At 57.9% G+C, this 20761-nt stretch overlaps 1 protein-coding gene across 1 annotated transcript in view; it reads left to right on the top strand.

Moving 5' to 3' along the window:
- The window catches only part of CELSR1 (cadherin EGF LAG seven-pass G-type receptor 1), a 138119-nt gene that overhangs the window by 64285 nt on the left and 53073 nt on the right, over positions 1 to 20761 (top strand). The window contains exons 3-5 of the mRNA XM_043562926.1: positions 7377 to 7599; positions 11964 to 12079; positions 12462 to 12550. Coding sequence (XP_043418861.1) covers positions 7377 to 7599; positions 11964 to 12079; positions 12462 to 12550 — 428 coding nt within the window. The remainder of the gene's footprint in view (positions 1 to 7376; positions 7600 to 11963; positions 12080 to 12461; positions 12551 to 20761) is intronic.

Here is a 20761-nt window from a genome sequence, read left to right as displayed (position 1 = left end):
CGTGGAAATGGGAAATGGGCAGGTCGGGGCTCCCCTCACCCGGGCTGGCTCTCAGGATTCGCCAGCACCCCACTGCATAGGACCTACATTTAAGAGAAAGTGTTGGTGGATTCTTACAGTGTAGACAGATGAGCTGCGGTGGCCGCTGTGGGAAGTGCCCTTAGGAGACCCGGGCTCGGCCTGAATGAAGGTGCCAGAACCCAGACAGAAGGAGCTTCCCAGGCTCACCTCGCCCGTCTGAACACCCAACACTCCCGAGTCCTCACTGGCCTCTTCTCCAAAACGCGTGTTTAACTATAAAAGTAATTCTTCGTTCATTACATCAGCATTTTCCCAACACCGTTTGAATCGAATACACGAATTAGCAGCTTTTATAATTCCGTGCAGGCATTAATCATTGGCTTGGACCCGGGAAATCCTGGCATTTTACGATTTCATTTTCCGAGCATTTGTCTCATCCCTGCCGCGCGCTGGGCGTGCATCGGGCGCCCCCTCTGCGCCTGGCACCCTCTGCGTGCCGGACGTGCTCAGACTTGGTTGGCTCCAGAGACCCTGTCCTGCCCTGGAGCCTGGGGACACAGATGCTAACGAGCAGCCCCACGGCCGCCCCCAGCCTGGAGCCAGAAGCTTCTGGGCCTTTTAGCGTCTGTCATGGGTGCCCTGGACCTGGTCAGGCAAATGGGTGCAGCTTGCTGGGACAGGACTGCAACCGGGTGCAGGGAAGCCGCCCCCAGAGGCCAGGCCCCCAGGAAGGGGGCCACCGCCGGGTTATCATTGGTGACCACCTGCATCACCCGTCGTGTCCCCGACAGCCCTGGGAGGAGGGGGGCCACGCGGCCGGAGTGTGGGGCGTGCCGCGGGCGAGCGGGGCGTTCGTGGGGGCAGAGGTGTGGCTGAGGGCCGGGCCTCGGGGCGGAGTGGCGTCTTTGTGGAGCCGTGCGTTGCCGCTAAGCCAGCGCCTGGCAAGGGGAGCGTTCTGAAAAGCTCTCTCTGGAGTTACGTGGAGCACAGGCGGGTTCGCAAGTCAGTGGGCGGCTGGCCTGGCTTCAGGGCGTCTGCGGCGAGGTGGCTGTGGTTGTGTGGATGGAGGCTGCACCGCTGGGGTGCAGGTGGCAGTGGAGGTGAGGGATGGGACTCCCTGAAGTGACGGGGGTGGGGGAGGGCGGGGGCGGGCACTGATGGAGATGAGGGGGAGGGACACTGATGGAGATGAGGGGGAGGGGCACTGATGGAGATGAGGGGGAGGGGCACTGATGGAGGTGAGGGGGGGGCACTGATGGAGGTGAGGGGGGCACTGGTGGAGGTGAGGGGGGAACTGATGGAGATGAGGGGGGGGGCACTGATGGAGGTGAGGGGGAGGGGCACTGATGGAGATGAGGGGGAGGGGCACTGATGGAGATGAGGGGGAGGGGCACTGATGGAGGTGAGGGGGAGGGACACTGATGGAGATGAGGGGGAGGGGCACTGATGGGGGCACTGATGGAAGTGAGGGGGAGGGGCACTGATGGAGATGAGGGGGAGGGACACTGATGGAGGTGAGGGGGAGGGGCACTGATGGAGGTGAGGGGGAGGGGCACTGATGGAGATGAGGGGAGGGGCACTGATGGAGTGAGGGGGGCACTGATGGAGATAAGGGGGAGGGGCACTGATGGAGATGAGGGGGCGGGCACTGATGGAGGTGAGGGGGAGGGGCACTGATGGAGATGAGGGGGAGGAGCACTGATGGAGGTGAGGGGGGGCACTGATGGAGGTGAGGGGGAGGGGCACTGATGGAGGTGAGGGGGGCACTGATGGAGGTGAGGGGGAGGGGCACTGATGAAGATGAGGGGGGCACTGATGGAGGTGAAGGGGAGGGGCACTGATGGAGATGAGGGGGAGGGGCACTGATGGAGGTGAGGGGGAGGGGCACTGATGGAGATGAGGGGGAGGGGCACTGATGGAGGTGAGGGGGAGGGGCACTGATGGAGATGAGGGGGGGCACTGATGGAGGTGAGGGGGAGGGGCACTGATAGAGGTGAGGGGGAGGGGCACTTATGGAGGTGAGGGGGAGGGGCACTGATGGAAGTGATGGCACTGATGGAGATGAGGGGGAGGGGCACTGATGGAGGTGAGGGGGAGGGGCACTGATGGAGGGGTGGGGGAGGGGCACTGATGGAGGTGAGGGGGAGGGGCACTGATGGAGGTGACGGGGGGGGGGGGCACTGATGGAGGTGAGGGGGAGGGGCGGGGTGTCTCTGGGCCCTGGGCTTGCCTCCCGTTCAGATGGTGGGGGCCCCTCCACCAGGGAAGAGGAAGACGGGGCTTGAGGTGTGGGCTCTGTGGGGCGGTGGTTGGGTTGGTTGGTGGGGCCCAGAGGAGCGGCCGAGGCAGGCTGTGGAGGTGGGGAGCCCCCCCCCTTCACTGGCCTTCGGACGAGGCTGGGGAAGAGCGCCCCTGAGCGCAGAGGAACCAGAGCCGAATGTCACTCAGAAGCCGGCGAGGCGGCCTCATAGGTCAGATGCTGCGTCACCTCCGGGCGCTGGTTGCCGAGGCCAAAATTGACCACGACCCTAATTTTAGGACAAACGCAGAAGGCTGCTGTGGTGGGTTAAGTAGTCCCCCCAAATTCATGTCCAGAGCCTCAGAAACGCATCCTCATTTCAAAATCGGGTCTTTCCGGATGTATTAGTTAAGGCTCTCAGGATGAAACCATCCCAGATTTGGGGCCCCCTGACATCCGGTGACTGGTGTCCTTGTAAGAGAAAGGAGGGCATTTGGGACACGGGACACATGTGCATGTGAAGGCAGAGACTGGAGGGGACGTGGCCACAAGCCCGGGAGTGCCGGAGTGGGGAAGGCAGAAAGCCCTGGAAGGATTGGGACCCTCCGAGGAAACCCCTCCTGCCCACACCTCAGTTCTGGCTTCCAGAACGACGGGAGAATAAGTGTCTGTTGTTTTAAGCCACGCAATTTGTTGTCATTTCTTCTACCAGCCTTAAGAAACCAGTATTTATTGGAAATGAAAAAAAAACTTTACGTTTAAATCAAAACAAACAGCTCCATGGAAACAGCTTCATTCGCAACTTATATTAAAAAAAAAATAGCACGATCTTGAAGAAAAACAGGGATGACCCCCCATGGGACCACCAGGTGGTCTGAGCGCTCAAGTCCCTGCGTGGCCGTGGGCGGGACGGGCCCCCTCACGCCAGCCGTCCTTCTGTTCCTCCTGGGGAAGGAAGTTTCCCTGCAGCCCCGGAAAACTGGTCTGTAAGCAGGAAAACCAGGAGCCAGAGTCAAAGTCACATCTTCGGGGACCGCAGAGCTCTCGGGCTGGGCGCGTGGCCTCCTGTCTCTGGGCCGCGGAGGCAGGCCCGGGGAGGACGTCTGCAGGCCGGCGTGCAGGCAAGGGCTGGGCTGGGGGCCTCGGAAGGCTGGCGGGGGCGGGGGGGTGCAGGAACACCTGGACCCGAGCCCGGGACGCTGGTTCTGGAACACCTTGGGGCGGAGCGCTGTGGGAAGGGCCTAGCAGGGCCTCCCTTTGTTTGCTGTCACGGTTTGGGGAGCACTCCCCGCCCTGTCCCCTCGTTGTGGCTCCGTTCCAGAATACTCTGTACTTGGCCACCGACATGCCAAGCTGGAACTCGGGGAGCAAACACTCCCACATGTCATCCACGTTTTTCAAGCAGAGATTAGAGAGTTTGAAGTGTGCGGAGGACAAACACACGTTAAGCTAAGCATTGAAAAGGAAGGCAGGGAATTTAAGAAGCCCGCGGGCTGTTCACCTGGAGGAGGCCAGGAGCACTGGGTCGCGAGTGTGAGGGGGTGAGTGTGGGTGGGGGAGGGTGTGAGTGCACAGACGTATGTGTGAGGGCACGTGTGTGCACAGCTGTATAAATCAGCACACCTGTGAGTGTGTGTGTGTGTGTGTGTGTGCGCGCGCTAGCATAAGCCGCACGGTGGCCGAGCCCAGCGCTGTGGCGGGCGGGGCACCCTGGGAGCCCCCCAGCCAGCTGGGGCCAGCAGTTTCCATGGAGGGTGGAGCTCGAGGGGGTCCAGGCGGGTCCGTGGGCTCCTGTCTTCTTCCTCTTACTTCTGAGCGGGTGCGAACCAAGCCTCTCTGCCAACGCGACCCTGGGGTCAGCCCCTGCCCGGGAGAACAGGTGGGTGGGCTGGCCGGGGCTTCTGGCCTGGCCCTGGGGGTCACTGGCCTGCTGGCCCCTTCACGGTCCTGGACTTTAGTTAGGAAGTCTGCGATTTCAAGCCGCCCCGCCCCCCCGTTTTCGACGGGGCTCAGCCTGGAGCAAATCGTACTTTTTAGGCGTTGCGACTGGGGCTGCGTGGGGGAGGGGGAGGGAAAGCCCAGAGTGTTTGGGAGCACCACTGGTTTGCGATGCTGACCGCAGGTCAGTTTGGCCTGTGCCTCAAAAGTGAGCTTCTTGGAAGCACCCCCTCGGGTGGCTGAAAGGGTTTTCTTACGCTGGTCAGCGATCGCGCTCTAGAATCCTCACCGTCAGAGCTCGGCCTCCAGGAACACTCTGAGTCCCTACGATCTGCGTTCTCAGGAGCTGCGCCTGGGGGTCGGGGGCGCAGGACGGGCCGGAGAGGAGCAACAGAGTCCTCTGCTGACCGTGTCCCCACCTCCGGAGACGGCCAGCTCTGGGCCAGGGCGCCAGACCCTCCAGCTACTCACTGACCAGCCACGGGGTGTGGGCTGCCCCAGCAAGGGCGGCTTCCTGGCTTGGGGGGGGTCCGGGTGCAGAGTCTGGTGTGAGCCATTAACACCCACTCTCAACAGCACCTCATTTTCCTTGTTCAAGGTTGATGAGATCCTAACATCACCCTGCAGTCCGTTCACATTCTCAGCGATCTCGCACGTGCCTGCTGTGGGCTGACTCGTGTCCCCCCCCCCCCCGACTCGCGGGTGGAAGCCCTGACCCCCAGCCACACGGGATTAGCGTCCTCGCGAGAAGAGACACCAGAGAGCTTGCTCTGCACGCACGTGAGCACAGTGGGCTCCCGGGGACGGGCTCTCACCAGGCACTGGGGTGGCCGGCACCTTGACCGTGGACTTACAGCCTCTAGAACCCTGAGCAATGAATGTCTGTTGTTTGAAGCCACACGGTCTGCAGGTATTTTGTCAGTCAGCCTGGTTGGCTAAGGCGACGCCTGGGGATCCCAGTGACTCCTGGGCTCCAGGAAGCTGCTGTCGATTGAAGGCCACTGTCCCCGCACCACGGCCCCTCCTATTAGACGTCTCTGGAGTTGTGTGATTCACATCCCTTCGTACTGGTCTTGTACTAATCTAAGAGCACGGGCATCACTAAGGGAAAATGGATGGATATGACTGTTTGCAAATACGACATCTCTGTGTGGCTGCAAGTATGTAAACCTCAAGCCAGGAGGGAGCGGCCGCAGAAATGACAGAGGAGAGTTGATTTCCTTCGTTTGTGAGGAGCTGATAGGAAAACATGCACAGGAATTACCGGGTGGCTCCAGGGACAGCAAATGCACATTGTCAATAAAATGCACAGAGATCCTGGGGGCGCCTGGGTGGCTCAGTCGGCTGAGCATCCGACTTTGGCTCAGGTCACGATCTCGCGATCTGTGGGTTTGAGTCCCGCGTCGGGCTCTGTGCGAACAGCTCGGAGCCTGGAGCCTGTTTCGGATTCTGTGTCTCCCTCTCTCTCTCTGTCCCTCCCCTACTCTCACTCTGTCTCTCAAAAATAAACATTACAAAACCCCAGCACAGATGTATATTGAAAGTGATTTGCAATAGAAGAAGCTATAAGCTATATACACGCCATCAATAATAGAGTAAGGAACGTTAGTGACTGAAGCTTTGATGGGTCCTCTAGTGGAATTCTGTGCAGCCAGTAACGAGGGGCGGAAGCAGGTGCACTGACAGGAAAGGACCCCAAAGAAAGTGATTCGTTCCTGAGGACGTGCAGGAGACCACTGAGGGCTTTTACTGCTCTGACGTGTTTTTCTACAGTGATATGGGGGAGGGGGGCAGGGGTGCAGATGTGAACGTCATACGTTCATTTTGAAAGGTGTTCATTTAGCGGCATGCGGGTAACTCAGTCAGTTAAACATCTGACTCTTGATACTGGTCCAGGTCATGAGCCGAGGTCTGTGAGATCGATCCCCGCATCAGGCTCTGCGCTCACAGCACAGAGCCTGCTTGGGTTCTCTCGCCCCTTCTCTGTCTCTGCCTCTCCCCTGCTTGCACGCACGTGCTCTCTTTGAAAAATAAAGAAATAAACATTTCTTTGAAAAGGCACTCATTTAAAGTCAGTAACTGGTGGGGGCGTCTGGGTGGCTCAGTCGGTTACGTGTGCCACTCTTGATCTCAGCTCAGGTCTTGATCTCAGGGTTGTGAGCTCAAGCCCCGTGGTGGGCTCCGTGGTGGGCATGGGGCCTACTTAAAAAATAAATGAAATGAAATGAAAATCAGTAACTGGCCAAGAACGTTGGCGGGAGCTGGGGAGTGAGTGTCTGCTCTTTAGAAGCTCCTGTCCGTCCACAGGTCTTGGCGGGGTGCTGGCGGCTCCCCTGTGTGTGGCAGAGGCAGGCTGGGCCATGGGGTTGGGCCGCCCTCCCCGTCCCTGGAGCAAGCATCAATCGTCCCGGCAGACCGCTGCCCGCTGCCAGCTCGGGGTCCACCCCAGCCTCCAAGAGCGTGTCCCCCCTGTTGGCGAGCGCGGGGACCCTCCCCGCCGGCGGGGTCTGACAGGCCTCTGGAGCAGAGGCAGTCTCTCTGGGGAAGCCTCCGGGACCCTGCTGTCACCACGGCGGGATGTGGGGACACAGTGGCGCCTGCCCTTGGCGAGCTCCAGGCTGGCGAGGGGGCCAGGCGGGATTACAGACACACCGGGGGTCCGGCGTCGGCCACGCTCTCGGGGCAGTGCGAGGGGGCGCGTGGGGCGGGAGGCCTCCCGAGGTGGTGGCCCTGGGCCCAGCGTGCTCCCTGCGTGCAGCCCGGTCGCCCCCTCTGTTCTGACCGTGCAGCCGTTGCAACGGGCACGGTTGTGGGAGGGGGCCTGGCCCCCCCCCCTTATTCTCATCATGTCTGGATGATTCTCGCAGAAGGGAAGGCCCTGCTGGGCTAGCGGGGTGTAGCGTTCACCCCTGCACGTTCCTCTGTCCCCCGAGCGCGGGGACCCCGGCAGGGCTGGGGCAGGGATGGGACCTCCGTGGAGGGGCCCCCTGGGGTGTTTCCGGGGAACTGTCCCGGGATCGCCCCCCCGGGAGCGGGGTGCCACCACGCGGGACGACTGCGACGCGGTCCTCGGAAGGCCCCGGGCCCTGCGGTGTCTGCAGGCTGCACGGAGACGGCCGCCCGCGGGTCGGGTTCCGGGGCCGCAGGGTGACCTCTCCCCGCCCGTCTCGTCCCGCAGGAGAGCACTGCGAGGTGAACTCGCGCTCCGGCCGCTGCGCCAACGGCGTGTGCAAGAACGGGGGCACGTGCGTGAACCTGCTCATCGGCGGCTTCCACTGCGTGTGCCCCCCCGGCGAGTTCGAGCGGCCCTACTGCGAGGTGACCACCAGGAGCTTCCCGCCCCAGTCCTTCGTCACCTTCCGAGGCCTGAGACAGCGTTTCCACTTCACCGTCTCCCTCGCGTGAGTGCGTCCCGTGTGCCCCGCGGGAGAGCGCCTGGTGCCGCAGCAGCCGTCTCCAGGGGACGGCGGGGCGGCGTCCGGGGGCCTTTTGGTCACAAGGGCAGAATTGGGGGCCCTTAGGGTGGCCTCCTGGTGGGGACGTGGCACCTGTGCCCTTGGAGCAGACATCTGCTTCCCGCCGGCTGCCCTTTGAAGATGGGCTCCTCTCCGGGGGTCCTGCCCCCCGCCCACCACCAGGCGAGGGGTGCAGTGCGGCCGACAGGCCCTGGGGGGCGCTGGTGGGAGCTGCAGCCCAGAAGAGTCGGCTGTGAGGCCTGGTCTTTGTGGTGAGTGGCCAGGCATGTGCCACCGTGGCTCCAGCCCCGTGGAGCCCGGCGCAGCCGGGAGTGTGGGCTGGCTGCTTCGGGGGAAAGACCGTGAGCACAGTGGGCACAGGGCAGGCCAGGCCTGTGGGCAGGAGTTGGGAGCCGGCCTGTGCCGTCTCGAGGGCCGCACGGTGCGTTTCCAGCGGTGAGCGTGGTTGGGGCCGGTGCCCTCAGTTTGCTTCAGCTCATGCTTGTTGATGCTCTGGGTAACGGGTGAATCAGAAAGACTTTAGACACATCCTTAGGGATCTTCAAGTCCAGTGGGAGGGACTCTAGAAATGCATGCTGGGAAAGGCTCCCCGATCATGTGGAGATCCTGGGCAAAGCCAGCTCTGGAGGGCTGGGACGCCGGACATGTGGTTCAGGCTCCCCGACCTCTCCCCCGGGAGCCCCTCTCTTCGGAGCTGCCTTCGGCTCAGGGCCCACCTTGGCCTCTGCCCCGCCTCTCACCCTGTCGCATCCTACGAGCCCCTTGAGCCCTCGTCCTCCTGTCCCCTGTTTGGCCACTTCGCTTCTCCCTTCCCCGGCCCCAGCGCCTTGGCCTCATCCTCTCTCCCTGGTGAGCTGGTGTGACGGCACTGGACTCGTCAGCTTGGCCGGAGTCAGCCTGAGTCCCGTTGGGCCTGCCCCCTGCCACACGGGGCTTGAGTTATCAGTGGGTTTTCTGCACTGTGGCTGGGACCTTCTCCCCCTAAACTGGTTCTCCACCCAAGCTCATTGGTCGGGGGTGGGAACTCAGGCCCGACTTCCTGATCCTGATTTTTGTCCTGATTTCAGCTTGTTTATCATGCTGAAGTCTCCAGGGTGGGTACCCTCCCTCTTTGAAACCTTTAAATCACTGGGCAGGGTCCCTGGCTGCCACTCCCTGCTCTCAAGCTCCCGGAGAGCCACGCCTGTCACCACCGTGCTCTGGGGAGGCAGGACATGGGGCTCCGCTTGGCCCTCCAGGCCTGGATGGCTGTTTTCCTTTGACTGTAAAGGCGGTTTCGAGGCTTGGGTCACTTGGAGTCCCATAGTTCTGAGGCTGTTGCCTGTTTTATTTGGGCCATGGTTCCACCACATTCTGTAGAAAGGCCGATGAGGGTCCCTCCCTGGGGCGTGGCCTGAGGGCTTGGGGGCGCAGAGGAAGTGTCTGGGGCAGCTGGCCCTCAACGCCGACTGCCGAGCTGGGCCCTGGGTGCCGGGCCCTGGATCCTGGCTCTGTGCCCGCTCGGGATGCCGGGTCTCTGTCCTCAGCCCGTAAGACCTGCACCCAGAAGGCCCACCATGGGGGCACAGCCTTCCAAACTGGGGCTCTGCCGTGGGGTCCCCAGCCACTCTGTGCCCCGTGTGGCTTGATGTTTAAAACATCACATCCTGTGGGCGTCCGCCCTCCCGATCAAAGGCATTTTGAGTCACCTAGCACGTGTTATCCCTGGCCTGTGACGCGCGGTGGTTGGGGGCTTGTGACTTTGACGTCCGCACAGCCATGGCCCTCAGTCACGTGCTGTGCCGCGACCACCGGCAGCGAGTGAGCTGCGGGGAGGGGGTCCCTGTCGGAGGCTGAGCTGAAAGGGGACCAGAAATGCCGGTGCCGGAGGCGGGCAGGCCCGGAAACCGACAGAGGAAGTCTGTTGGCTCCAGACTCAGGGAGAATCTGAGAAATGAAGCATTTGATTAATGTCCGGGTAACGTAATGTGATTGATGTCCTCTTGCTTGTCAGATTTGGTGTCTTTAGCTGATTCCGTTTGCCAGCAACTTATGGGCAGTTTGCCGTACGCGTGGCCACGGCCAGGGCGTCAGGGCGCCGCTGAATCAGTGAGGAGTTTTTTAGGGAATGGCTTCGGAAGCAAAGATCCCGAGAAGTCCTCCCAGAACTTGAGCAGAAAAGCAGCTACGCTCTGGGGGCCGTGCTTCGGGGGTGGACACCCCGTGGGAAAGGTGGGGTGGGGCGCCTTCCTCCTCGTCCTCCACCCCCTGCCCCCATCCTGTGTTCTTGGCCTCTTCCCCGGCCCCTCGCCGCGTCTCCGTCTCTGTTTCTGGTCTTTCCTCCTTGTCTTGCCGTGTCCAGACCTTCCCCTTGGCCCTGGGTCTCTTGTTAGGGCTCTGTGTCCAGCGGGAGACCTCTGGGTGCCAGCTCGGGGCGGCGGGGGGCATGCAGGGCCGTTGGACACGAACACCTCGTACCGACGCCCACCTTGGTCCAAGGAGAAACCCACGGCAGAGCCGCCTGCCCGGCGAGGATCAGGCGTGACCCAGGAGTCTCCGTCTTGTCCGTAATCCGTGCCCTTCTTCTGCCTGTTTCCCCCCAGACCCAAAGCATCCCCTTCGCTGTGCGGGGGTTTTCTCTACCGTGTCATTGGATCTTGCTGATGTTGTAAACAGAGGGGGAGGTCAAGATGTGGACGGGACCTGTTTGTTTTAAGGAGCTCAAAGGAAAGGCTGAGGTCAGATGCCCGAGGCAGGGTCCCACACTCTTGCTGCTTGAAAACAGATAATCCAACCTTGGATCAAAGGAAATAATTTCCCCCACTTAATCTCCGGTGAGACAGACATCGAGCTCGCTCAGGAAACAGTTCCCAGGTTCCTATAGGAGACGTTCTAGGTTCTCTGTAACCAGGGTGTTGGGAGGCACCCCAGGTCTGGTCGAGCTGGCCTTCTTGGGGCCCCGGGGTTGGCTGAAAGATCTCTGAGAATGTTTACATCTTGTTGACATGTGGGTTTTTTTTTAATGTTTATTTATTTTGAGAGACAGAGACAGTGCAAGTGGGGGAGGGGCAGGGAGAGAGGGAGAGAATCCCAAGCGGGGCTCGAACCCACGAAGCCATGAGATCATGACCTGAGCCGAAACCAACGGTTGGATGCCTAGCCAACTGAGCCACCCAGGCAGCCCCAAATAAGTGGTTTCTAACTCTTCAGATGCCTGAAGTCGGGCAGGTCTGTTCAGTTTCACCCCTCTGGTTTCCAATCATGCTTTCATCCGTTCGTTTATTAGCACGTCGTTATTAAGCACTTATATGGACCAGACCCTGTTTGGGGCTCCAGGATGCAGTAGTGAGTGAGAGTCAGTTCCTTCCCTTAAAGATCATAGCTCTTACACACAAATAAATAAACAGCGTAACTTCAGAAATAGACTAAGTGATGTGATAGATTTGAGCGGGTCGGGGCACCATGTAGATGGAATGAAGTTTACAGAAAGTGCAGTCAGTGTCTCCTGAGAGATCTGTGGAGCCAGGGAAGGTTGTTGGGGGGCGGACAGCAGGTGCAAAGGCCCTGGGGCAGGGAGGGGGTAGTGTTTGGGAGTGCAGGGAAATGGCGGTGGAGACTAGGGACAAAGGCCCTGAGGCAGTCATCACCACCAGCCTCCCTGCTGGGTGGTATTGCCTTGAGGAACGTGCACAGGGACGTTTCCAGTAACAGAACATGCACCACACGTGTTTCTTTTTTTTTTCTTCTTCTTTTTTTAAAGTTTATTTATTTTTGAGAGAGAGAGAGAATGGAAGCAGGGGAGGTGCAGAGAGAGAGGGAGGCACAGAATCAGAAGCAGGCTCCAGGCTCCGAGCTGTCAGCACAGAGCCCGACGCGGGGCTCGAACTCACCACCCGTGAGATCATGACCCGAGCCAAAGTCGGACGCCCACCCGACTGAGCCCCCCAGACGCCCCTGCACCACACGTGTTTCTGTTCACACGCCTCTAACTGGTGCAGTGGCTGCGTCGTCCTCCTAGGACACGGTTCAGATGTCCTCTTTTCCTGTCCTCCCGGCCGTGGAAACCAGATTCCTCTGTGGTATCTGCTTTGCTATTCCCGGAAAAGAACATCGCCAAGCAGGTTTTATGGGTCGCCGACTCCTGATGAGAAAAATGAGTTTCCCGGGGACGAGAGTCTTTCCTGAGTTGGTCCCCACGCTCTCGCCCTCTGCCGGCTGGGCGTGCCGCGTCGTTCCCCTGCCCCAGGCCGTCTGCGGCCCCTCGGTGCGGGGCCATTCGTCCTGTGACGTGCTTCTGCTTGGCCCCACAGGTTTGCCACCCAAGAGAGGAACGCCCTGCTGCTCTATAATGGCCGCTTCAACGAGAAGCATGACTTCATCGCCCTGGAGATTGTGGGCGAACAGGTGCAGCTCACCTTCTCAGCAGGTGGGGCCTCCTCCCCAGGAAGGAGCCGCTCTCTGAGCCCTTCACGGGCACTCTGTCGCTTGAAACTACCCTTGTCCTTTGCAGCGCCTTTAAGTGTGCTCCCTGCCCGTGCCCTGGTCCTGTTGGGGATCTGTCCTGTGGGGGGAAATGCGGAACGCACGAAGGTGTTCATGGCGGTGTTATTTATGATGCTGAAAAGACGGAAGGCCCGGCTCGGGGTTCCAGACATTGGGGAACCGCTGGGCATCTGATCTGTAGATTGGAACTATTTAAAGAGCCGTGAAGCACGTCGTCACCCACGTTGTTGGCAGAGAACGTCGATCCAGGCTGTCTCGTCTGTGGCCCGCTAACCTGTGCTCTCTCTGGACTCCCCCACCCGCAGGTGAGGCTACCACAACGGTGACCCCGCAGGTCCCGGGGGGCGTGAGTGACGGGCGCTGGCACTCGGTGCAGGTGCAATATTACAACAAGGTAGGACGGGGTGCCCCCCCCTCCCCCCCACACACATCACTTCCCACCAGCCTGGGCGACCAGTGGCTGGGCCCCAGCAGCTCTTCTGTCTGAAGTCATTCATTCATTCATTCATTCATTCATTCATTCATTTATTGTTTAATTTTTTTTTAACGTTTATTTATTTTTTTGGGACAGAGAGAAACAGAGCATGAACGGGGGAGGGTCAGAGAGAGAGGGAGACACAGAATCAGAAGCAGGCTCCAGGCTCTGAGCCGTCAGCACAGAGCCCGATGAGGGGCTCGAACTCACGGACTGCGAGATCGTGACCTGAGCTTAACCGACTGAGCCACCCAGGCGCCCCTGTCTGAAGTCATTTATACTCCGAAATTTAAAAAGTATATACTGGCTGAAAAAGTTCTTTAGGAGGTGTTTGTTGAGGGTCTGTGTAAGTGTCCCCAAGCCCTGTGCTGGGGTCGGGGAGACTCGGGGACCCCCAGAGGTCCCCCTGCAGTGGAGGGAGGCGTGGAAAGAGTTTCTTCGTTGCTGCTGCTTTGGCTCGGGTCATTGCCGGTGGCTCCGGTGGCCTAAATTGCAGGCCATTCAAACACAGCTCCAAAGCCAAGATTGTCCGTTCGTACCCGGATGTAACCCGAGAGTCAGGAAGGTGGAGGAGATGCTGTGGGGGTGTGGGCAGTTTGGTTTCGTTTTGTTTTGCCGTTTCCTGGCTTGTAAGGAAAGAGGGTGTTGAGCGCTTTCGTCAGAACTACCCCACTTTCCATGGCTGTAGCATTTGCAAGCCGCTTTTCTCTTTCCTGGGAAACTCCAGGGCGCCTCCCACCGAGGGTGGGCGAGAGACAGCAGCCTTCTCTTGGGCACAGATAATGAGACTTGTGCCCCTGTGTCCCGGGGGGTCAGGAGCCCCCGAGGACGGGGCTGTGCCCCGTGGGGCACGACCCCTCCGAGCCCAGGGACCCTTCTGCCTGCTTGAATCTGTTCCAGCCAGCAGGACAGACAGGTGGACAGAGACACGCCCCCTGGCTTCTCCATTCATGTACTCTGGCTAGCTTTCCTGCGTCCAACAGCGATCATGGGGGCTGAGCGCCAGCTAAGGGTGCAAGCCGGTCAGGGTGGGCCAAGGGGACCCCCCCCCCCCAGAGCCCGTGCTTCTGTCAGGGGAGCAAAGACCACGTACCTGGTGCATTTTCTTTCCTGCCTGTGTGGGAACACACCTCCCCCACCAGACCCGGCTGAAGGCTTTTGGCTGCGGGGCTTTGCCGTTGCCGGGCATGGCGTCCCCATCAGAGTGCCTGCACTTAGCGAGTTCTGGAATCTGCCGATGGCCCAAACAACAGTGTGTCACAGTTGGGCGGGGTCGGGACCGCTGACTTGGCTGCCCCTGCCCGTGCCCTACTGCACCATCCCTGGCCGCCACCCGCACATAGGGAGCACCCACCGGGGGCCTGCCTGCCGGCAGCCAGCTGGTAAACACCACAGCCAGGCAGCCCCCGGCACGTCCCGGAGGAAGGAGCCTCCCTCCAGGAGGCACGCAGAGGTGGGTCCCCGGCAACCCGCCCCTTCCGTTCCCAAGGCCGGCCTTTCAGCAGCAATGTGCCGCTGAGCCAGACCCTCAGCGCCAGGATTAGGCCTTTCCTTTCCTGGAGCTCAGCTGTTTCCTCTCTTGCCCGAGGTTATTCGATGGAGGGAACCCGGCAGTTTTCACTTCTATCTTAAGGCCTCCTTTGTGGGGTTTGCCGGCCACACAGTCGGGGAAGTGTTCACAGAGATGATGCACCTCTGTCTAGTGGGGGGGGGGGGGGGCGGGGGGCGGGTATTTTTTGTCTCGCTGCCCGAGGCTCTTCTCCAGATGCAGCAACGATCTGAATGGCCCACGGCCAGGGGTAGACACATTTGTTTGCAGGGGCGAGAGGGCTGGACGCCCCCAGGGATAAGGGGTGAAGGCAACCCAGAAAATGGACCCTAGGGGCTGGTTGTTCTGCCCTCCGGCCCCTTGTTTTGTGGTCCTTGCCGACTGTGGTCCTCGGTGAGGCCTCACCTGCAGGCCACAGGTCTCCCGAGAGAGCGGCTCAGCCAAGGGCCCCTCACCCGCACCCCATTTACAAGACAATGTATCTGAATAATTCAGGACAGTCAGGGAGGGTAGGATGGCGGAGAGTCCCGCCCCTCGCTCTGGTTCACACGCCCTCCCTCCTGTTTCTCCCAGGCGGGTCTGCTCTGCGTTGCCTGCGTGGGAACCCCCTGGCCCCCACGGACCCTCCGCAAGTCTGCAGGGGGCGTGGGGGCCTGGGAATCCGCCTGGGCCTTTTTATCAGGCAGGAAGCAGGGAACCCTCAAACAGGATGGTCCCAGCAGGGCTAGTGTGGGACCCTGGACTGGTGGCCGCAGCGGGGCTGTGGCCGTGGCTCCCCTCAGGCCTGGAGGAACAAGGGGACGGCAGAGCCCAGAAGGACAAGAGTCCTGGAGAGAAGCCGCTTACATGGAGCAGTGACCTTCCGCAGAGGCTCGCCCTGCCCTCCCCCTGATCTCCTGTTGGGCTCCCATTGGCCAAAGCCAGCCAGAAGCCGGACACAGCAGGCCCTTGATAAGGTCGTAGGGTCGGCCTCCCACGCAGAGAGCAGGCAGTCAGTTTACTTTTTCTCCGCTTGATGACGTTGTAGACGAGAAGGTCTGCAGTTCACCTTCCGTGAAAGGAAGGTACACTGGACTCTTTTCTGGAAAGGTGTTTCCAAAGCAGCCTCTTTGCACAGGCATGTTGAACTTTGTCAAGCTCGGCGGAGCCCCTCCCGCACCCCCCCCTGCGGAGGTTCAGGGCTGGTCTGGACTATTTGTGATCCTCACTCCTGACTCTGTCGCGGACGTGCATTGTTTCCGAGGCCCTCTTGGAGGATAAACGTTTGCACCGCCAACTCGCAGAAGAACAAACGCACCTGATGGGAGAGGTTTGCAGAGTATTTGGAAATGACGCCTTGTTCCAAACTCGGGTTTGGCCGCGGGGTGGCTGCGGGGTGGGGAGACTCAGGCTCCCTGTGGACACGGCTCTCACGTGGGCGTCTCATCTCTTTGCTGTTCCTGCGGAGGATTCTGTGCAAGGGGGCACTGGATCCCTGAGCACGGGCCTGCTGTCGTGCTGGGTGTCTGCAGGGGTCACATCGAGGCCCCTCGCCGTGCCCCAGGATCCCTCCGCCGGGGCTGCGGGCATAGACCCTTGTTAATGAGAGGTTTAGGATGGTCCTGGGGAAACCAGGATGGCTCATGTCCGCCTTGACGGTGGCATCAGGGGGTGTCCGCCCAAGCCAGCTGTGCGCCCCGGGAGTCTGCACAGACGTGTAGACTGGGCAGACACGGACGTGCCAGGGAGGCGCGCTCCTGGGACACATCAAGCAGGGTGGCCTGTTTGGGGCATGGGGCTCGAGGAGAGAGTGGGTGGTGGGAGTGGTGGTCAGACAGGGCCAGATCGGCTGGGGGCTTTGATGTAGGATAAAGAAGGGGTTGAGGAGGACGTGAGTCATGTTACGTAGGTGTCCGCACCTCGGGACTATTGACGCCTGTCATTAGCGCCTCATTCTTTGTTTCCGAAGGGTGTTGAGCAGTGCCCCTGACTTCTATCCCTTAGGTGCCAGCAGCACCCCCTCGTTGTGACAACCAGAATTGTTTCCGTCTATTGTCAGGTGTCCCCACAGGTGCCTCAGCAGGGGAACTGATGCGTTGGCCGGCCGTACCCGCCTGGATGGGACGGTGGAGTCCCTTGAGGCTGGGCTGGCCACACGGTCCTGGGTAGGCTTGGCCCGTGCTGGCTCGGGGCCATTCTAAGATGACGTGGGCTGCCTTTAGTAAGCCCAGAAAGTATTTTCATCAAGAAAGGAGGGCTCGAGTTAAATGGAAACCCCCTCCAGCATCAGTATTCTCTCCTTCTGATTGGGCAGAGCATCCCAGTGCTTGAGATTTCCATGACCTTGGGGAAAGGGGCTGCTGGGTGTCGTCAGGACCCTGCCCTGTGTTTCTGGAAGTCACTCATAAGCTCTTGGGTCTGAGCCGCACATTAACCTCCAGGAATCTCGAAGGGAGTGGGTGATGTGCGGGGCAGTGCAGAGGAGTGACCCCACATGCTGCCCCCTGGGCTCGGGGTGGGGGTCTCCCTCTGCTTCACGGAGTGCTCCAGAAAACCCAAGGGTTTCTGCCCAGAGCCTTGTGTCAGGCTGGTTTTGATGGGAGCCCTCCTGGGGGTCATTCCTACAGACCCCCTGTGGTTCACCTGTGTGGCCTTGGGGTTGTGGCTGCCTGGTCTCCCTGATCACTGCTTGCAGCCCTTTTCATGCCGTGTGTTCACTCACCGATATGTGGAGCGTTTATTGAGTGTCTACTGCATGCCAGGCACTGTTCTAGATATGGGGACGTACAGAGCACAGAAGGGGTAAAGCCATCACCTGGGAGCTCCTGTTCCAGAGACGGGGGAGGGAGAGGGAAGAGGGAGGAGGAGGGAGGGGAGGAGAGGGAAGAGGAGGAGGGACAGAGAAGGAGCAGTGAGCACCTTCCTTGAGCTGACAAGTAGGCCTCCATGACCTCGCCCCTCCCCACCCCTCCAGCAAGCACTGGGCCAGGCAGGGGAGGTGTGGGGCTTGTGTTGTTTGGGCTAGAGCCTGTCCTTGGGAGATGTGTCCAGAAGGGTGGAAAGCGGCTGTTAATAGAGAGTGATCGACATGTGCTGCTTTCTGAAACGGTGCAGATGTCAGCAGCTGTTAACTGTTGTTTTTTATGAGAAGGGACACGTAGTTCTGTTGTCGAGTCCGACTTAGGGAAGCGGAGAAGTTATTTGGCAGAATAGAGGGTGGTGCAGCCGTGAGGAGGAACGAAGTCGATTTCTGCATGCTGACGTGGAAACGATCTCTAAGAATGTTGTTCATGGGTTTAGCAACCACACTGAAGGCCGGGTTGTAGACCGCACACTTTTTAATCTCAAATTGGGAACTTTCGGGAGAATCGCAAAGTTAAAGTTAGAACTCATATTCCCTTTGACCAGATTCCCCAGTTGTTGACATTGTTCCACGTTTGCTTTATTATTTTCTACCCCTGCACACATAGCCTCATATTTCACCTGCTGGTCTGAGCACCCTCGATGCTCACACCTGTGTCAGGTGTCACTGTGCTGAATGTCGGCTGTGTTCTAATTCCGTCAAGCTCTCCAAATGTATACGTTTTCTTTTTGCTAGAACAAGGAATTCTCTCTTCTTTCTATTCATTTATATTTGGTATGGTTTCACAAATTCCTGTCTTATTCAATGGACCATAATCTATCCTTTTCATTAATTCGATGTTCAGATTAGTTCTTGTTTGGCCCGTGTCTCAGATTTGGCCAAAGGGACACAGGTGTAAGGGCCAGCTGTATCTAGCTCCGGCCTTTTGACTCCCCTCGCCATTTTTATTAGTGCGCCTTTGCTGGTTGGCACAAAAGGACATTCCAGGCTTATCTGGTCCTCAACCCCAGCCCTGGAATCAGCCATTTATCCATAGAACTCTGGATTCTTTTTGCGACAAACGGCAGTTAGAAACCAAGATTCGGGTGCCAGGTGTGCTTGGTGCTGCCGGGGTGTCTCACTCTCTATTTCTTTCACAGGCAGAGCTGGGACATGTGTCAGTGTGTAGTTGTGTGTGCACAGACTTGTATGCACACACGGAAGTTCACGTTTGTTTCATCTCTACTTGTTGAAAACCTCAAATTCCATCCAACGTAGGCTCATTCTAGTGTTTTCCTCTTTCATGTTTGTAACCCTCTTCTCTCAGTGAGAAACCTGTTCCCATTAGCCTCAATCTTGCCATTTGTTTTCTCACTCCACCATTATTTAAAGAATGTGCTGGCCCACTAGGCCACCACCTTGCAAGCTGTTCCCTCCCTGGGCCTGACTCTACCACTGACTCCAACAGGTGCCAGGAACAAGGGGCCTTAATGGAGATTTGGCTAATGTATCAAATTATTCAGAAAGTAGAGGAAGGAAAGAAGGAAGGAAGTTTTTTATAAAACTTGTTGTGAATTTGTAGGCAATGAAAATACAAAAGCCAAAATATGCGGGATGCAGCTAAAGCAGTACTATGAGGAAAATTCATAGCACTGAAAAAAATACTATCAGAAAGAAAGTCTCAAATCAATAATCTAAGCTTCCACCTCAAGAATCTCCAGTAACAAACACACTGAAGACCTGGTTGTAGACCGCACACTTTTTAATCTCAAATTGCAAACTTTTGGAAGAATTGCAAAGTTTAAATAAGAACTCATTCCCTTTGACCAGATTCCCCAGTTATTGACATTTTTCCACGTTTGCTTTATTATTTTCTACCCCACCCCCTCATATATCCTCATATTTCACCTGCTGGTCTGAGCACCCTTGATGCTCACACCTGTGTCAGGTGTCACTGTGCTGAATGTCGGCTGTGTTCTAATTCCGTCAAGCTCTCCACACGTGTGAGTTGGCAAAAGAAACTCAAAGCAGGCAAGCAGATGGAAGCAAATAATAAAGAGCAGAAATCAGAGGAGTTGAAAATAAAAAAATACAGAAAATCGATGAAACAAAGAGCTTTGGAAACATCAATAACACTGATCACCTTCTAGCCAGATCGACGAGAGAAGAGAGACAACACAGTTCCCAGTGTGAGGAATAAAACAGGATATCAGCACAGACCCTGCAGGTTAGTGGAAGAATTCCACACGCAATCCTCTGTATGGGCATTTAGGACCCAGACAAAAGGGTCCAATTTCTCAAAAATGCAAGCCACCACAACCCACCCGGTATGAAATAAAGAATTGGACCACCTTGCTGTTCAAGAAATGGAATTTGTCATTTATTAAAGGAAATTTTTTTGACGTTTTATTCATTTTTGAGAGAGAGAGAGAGCGAGAGAGCGCGAGAGCAAGAGTGGGGGAAGGGCACAGAGAGAAAGGGAGACACAGGATCCGAAGCAGGTTCCAGGCTCTGAGCTGTCAGCACAGAGCCCGATGCGGGGCTTGAACTCATGAACCGCGAGATCATGACCTGAGCCGGTCAGATGCTCAACTGACAAAGCCACCCAGGCGCCCTTGGAATTTGTCATTTAAACACTCCCCAAAATGAACCCTCCAGGCCCAGATGGTTTCACTGGTTAGTTCTACCAAATGTTTAAAGAATGACACCAATTCTATACATCCCTTCCAGAAAAATAGAAGAGGAGGGGACGCTTCCCAGGTCACTGGGGCATTAGTAGTACCCTGATATGAAAACCAGATGAAGAGAGCACAGGGCACCAGAGGCTGGTGTATCTCGTGACCCCTTGCAGCTCATGTCCCCACGGAAGCCTGTACATGGCGTGTTCACAGCAGTCCCGGACTGGACTCCGTGGGTGAACGGTTAAACGGACTGTGGTGCGTCCCTTGCGTGGAACGTGGGCTGTGACTCACGGTTCTTGCAGCAAAGACACATGCTGAGTGACAAAAGCCAGCCTCACAAGCTTAGGTACTGCATGATCCCATTTACAGAATGTTCTGGAAAGAACGAAAAGGACTGAATTGGAGAAGAGAGTAGTAGTTTTCCGGGGCCGAGGTGGGGGCAGGAGGGACGCAGGTGTGTCTGTGGAAGGACCACAGGTGGGGTCCTAGTGGTGATGGGACATTCTCCATCCTTCTGTGATAGTCTTCTGTTTTGCAAGATGTTTGCCGTTGGTGGAAACCGGGTAAAGGGCACATCAGATCTCTCTCATTATTTTTCTCAGTTATCTGCATGTCTATGACTATCTCAAAATAAAAGGCTCGACTAAAAGAACCTTGAAAGACATGGGGCACCTGGCTGGCCCAGTTGGTGGAGCCTGCGTCTCTTAATCTTGGGGTTGTGAGTTCAAGTCCCACGTCGGGTGTAGAGATTACTTTTAAAAACCTTTAGGGGCACCTGAGTGGCTCAGTCAGTTAAGCGTCCAACTTTGGCTCCGGGCAGGATCTCACGGTTCATGGGTTCAAGCCCCGTGTTGGGCTCAGTGCTGACAGCTCGGAGCCTGGAGCCTGCTTCGGATTCTGTGTCTCCCTCTCTTTCTGCCCCTCCCCAGCTCACACTCTGTCTCTGTCTCTGTCTCTCTCAAAAATGAATAAGCATTTAAACACATTTTTAAAAAATAGTAAACTTTAAAAGTACTTTGAAAAAAATATGTGCTGGCATATGCATATTTTTTTTCTGAAGGGTATCCCCCTAAAAAAAA

This window comes from Prionailurus bengalensis, chromosome B4 (genome assembly GCF_016509475.1).
Source record: "Prionailurus bengalensis isolate Pbe53 chromosome B4, Fcat_Pben_1.1_paternal_pri, whole genome shotgun sequence".
NCBI classification, from domain to species: Eukaryota; Metazoa; Chordata; class Mammalia; order Carnivora; family Felidae; genus Prionailurus; species Prionailurus bengalensis.
The sequence above is the reverse complement of the archived record's forward strand: the minus strand, read 5'-3'. Positions and strand labels throughout refer to the sequence as shown.